Raw genomic sequence first — 2,658 nt, forward strand, 5'->3', positions numbered from 1 at the left:
GTCCCCCCGGAGGCCCTGCAGGAGGTCCCGGGGTGTGGACTGCCCCTTACTCCGGCGACCGAGTCCCCGACCTGAAATACATACTTCTTTACATTCCATAGCTTCCCAGGTCATATGGGCATATAAAGAAGTATGTCTCCCAGGCAGGCAGTTCCGCGTGCTCAGCCGTGGTGTGGGCGGCCCCACGGTGGGTGGAGAGGGCGCATGGGCCTGGGTTTCCGCCTGTCCACACCCTGGAGCCCTCCTTGGGCTCAGAGCCAGAACCCCCTCCCTCGGCTCTGATCATCCAGGGCCTGTGCGGCCGATGCCCCTCTGACCTCAGTCTCCCTCTCCCTCCCTCCCTCCCTCCCTCCCTCTGCCTCTCCCAATTTCTCTCACATACACACATGCACAGAGTCAGGAAGGCAGAAGCAGACCATGCAACTCAGAAAGTCTTGAGAATCCCTCCCATCACCCCAACAGTCGTGTGCATCAGTGGAACCAGAAAGGACCCAGGCTGCCAACTCCCACCCTCACCCCACAGAAGGGAGGTGTCCTTCCCCGAGCGGGTGCCAGCCTCAGCCAACACCCTCCCTCTCCATTTGGGTGCCCTCATCCCTGCCAAGTGCACAGAGAGGCCCTGATCCTGAGCAGCTGGAGAACAGGGTGGCCCAGACAGGAGATGGCACAGGAGACCAGAGCATGGCTAGGCCTTACCTGGGCAGCTGGCACCTCCAGGCAGGTCCCTGGTGGTGTGACTCCAGGAATGGGCACCCAAGGGCAGGGCTCAGTGCTCTGTCTTTGAAGCACAGCAGGAGAAAGGCAGTCGCAGGTGGACCCAAGTCCCCAGGGGCGGCTGGGAGCTGCTGGGAGGTGACCCGGGCCTTGGTGGGCTCCCTTGTGCCTGACTCTGGCCACAGAGCAGAGGCCCAGCCCGGCAAGGGACTGGATGGCTCCTCTCCCACCACGCCTCCTCCTCCTCCTGCACTCACCCTCTCTCCACTCCTCACGTCACCACCCCTGCCTGCCACGGCCCCTGAAAGGATGCTTGCACAGGCAGGCAGCTCATGGGGGGCACCTAGGACATGGTCCTCATCTGGCTCCTGGTGGCCTGCGCCCAGCCCCCACCAGGCCTGATCGATGCCAGTTTACAGGCAAACACAGGCCTCCTTCCTGTTAATGAACTTCCCACGTTCACCGGCTGCTGAAGAGCCGGCAATAGAGGGTTTAAGTAAACTTAGCAAGCAGCAAACTAAGCTCATTTGAATACTTAATTGTATCGATACTTCCTCCCCTGCATTTCCAAATTTCCCTGCGATGGCCCCTCTTCCCAATTTCTACCACCGCCCAAAGCCAGGGGTGTGCAAACTGGACAGGTCAGGCGCCTGCAGGGAGGGAGCACCTGGCAGTGGGAGGGGAGAGGAGGCACGGGCTGCCGAGAGCATGGGACAGGCCTCAGCACCACCGGGGAGGCCGGCAGGGGAGGCTGACTGGGAAGGAGGGTGTCACTCACGGAGGGGTCCTGCAGAGGGAGAGGCAGGGGAGCTGCTTGCTGGGGGATGGGGCGCCCAGCACAGACACAAGAGGGTCCACAGCTGGGCCCTGGTCCTGTGGTGCCTGCCCCTCCCACCCACAGCCTGCAGGACGGCCCCAGAGAGGGTGGGGATGCTGCTGTCACCGCAGTGTCTCCTCAATCCCTGGCCTGGGCGTGCCGGCGGGAGTGGCGGGGCTGGAGCTTCGCATGAGGGTGGGGAAGAGCTCCGACCCCACTAATGGAAGGGCCCCTGGGCAGAAAGACCCGTGTGATATTGTCGTCATCACCTCCATGTGGCCAAGGATAAAAGGGCGACTGACACCCCCACTTCTCATCCCTGAAGTGTGCCCCCCAGAGGACCTCCATCATGAAGGGAGTTTGGGCTAAACCTCCTGGCCACCCCCTGACAAAGGGGACCCAGCGGCTGGGACACGCAGCCACTGCCGGCCCCTGACCCTCCCTGGCCTTCTCTCCCAGGCGCCCAGAGGGATGGTATCTGGAGGTCAGGGGAAGTTGGGGCCCTCAAAGGGTAAGAGAGCCACCCCAGGTCCCACAGGAGCCCCGTGAGCTCCCACCTGCTCACAAAGGAACCTCAGCTACTTCATAAAAGTTTCCCATTTTGATAGGGAAACGCACACCACCTCCCAGGGGCCCCCACGGCCGTGAGCTGGCACCTGCCTGCACCTCCTCCAGCACCTTCAGCTGTGCCCCCCCAGCCCCCAAGTCCCTGGCCTGGGCTGTGCCGGGCTCCGCATGGGGGTGCGGGAGAGCTCCAACCCCCTGATGGGAGGGCCAGAGGCAGAAGGGCTCGGCAGAGACCTCTGGGCTGCTCCCCTCAGGACCAGTCTCCCGGCGCACCTCGCCGCAGCCCAGCACAGGGACCCGCCCCACCCCACGGAGGGAGCCGCAAAAGTGCAGAGTCCCAGCCTGGCCATTCTGGCCGCCCGGCCCCAGGCCCTGCCCAGCATCTCCGCTCAGTGCCTCAAGTTCCAGGTAAGTTTAGCCATTTCCTTCGGGGCGGCGCTCTGTTGCCTGGGCAGGTTAACCCGTTCTGGCCGCCCCCCAGGCCCTGCCCAGCATCTCCGCTCAGTGCCTCAAGTTCCAGGTAAGTTTAGCCATTTCCTTCGGGGCGGCGCTCTGCTGTT

At 63.5% G+C, this 2,658-nt stretch overlaps 1 protein-coding gene across 1 annotated transcript in view; it reads left to right on the forward strand.

Moving 5' to 3' along the window:
* Positions 1–2,266: 2,266 nt before the first annotated feature.
* The window catches only part of GATA5 (GATA binding protein 5), a 52,680-nt gene continuing 52,288 nt past the window's right edge, over positions 2,267–2,658 (forward strand). The window contains exons 1-2 of the mRNA XM_014532773.1: positions 2,267–2,506; positions 2,580–2,618. Of these exons, the coding sequence (XP_014388259.1) occupies positions 2,267–2,506; positions 2,580–2,618 (279 nt within the window). The remainder of the gene's footprint in view (positions 2,507–2,579; positions 2,619–2,658) is intronic.

The sequence above is a fragment of the Myotis brandtii genome, unplaced genomic scaffold (assembly GCF_000412655.1).
Source record: "Myotis brandtii unplaced genomic scaffold, ASM41265v1 scaffold915, whole genome shotgun sequence".
NCBI lineage: Eukaryota > Metazoa > Chordata > Mammalia > Chiroptera > Vespertilionidae > Myotis > Myotis brandtii.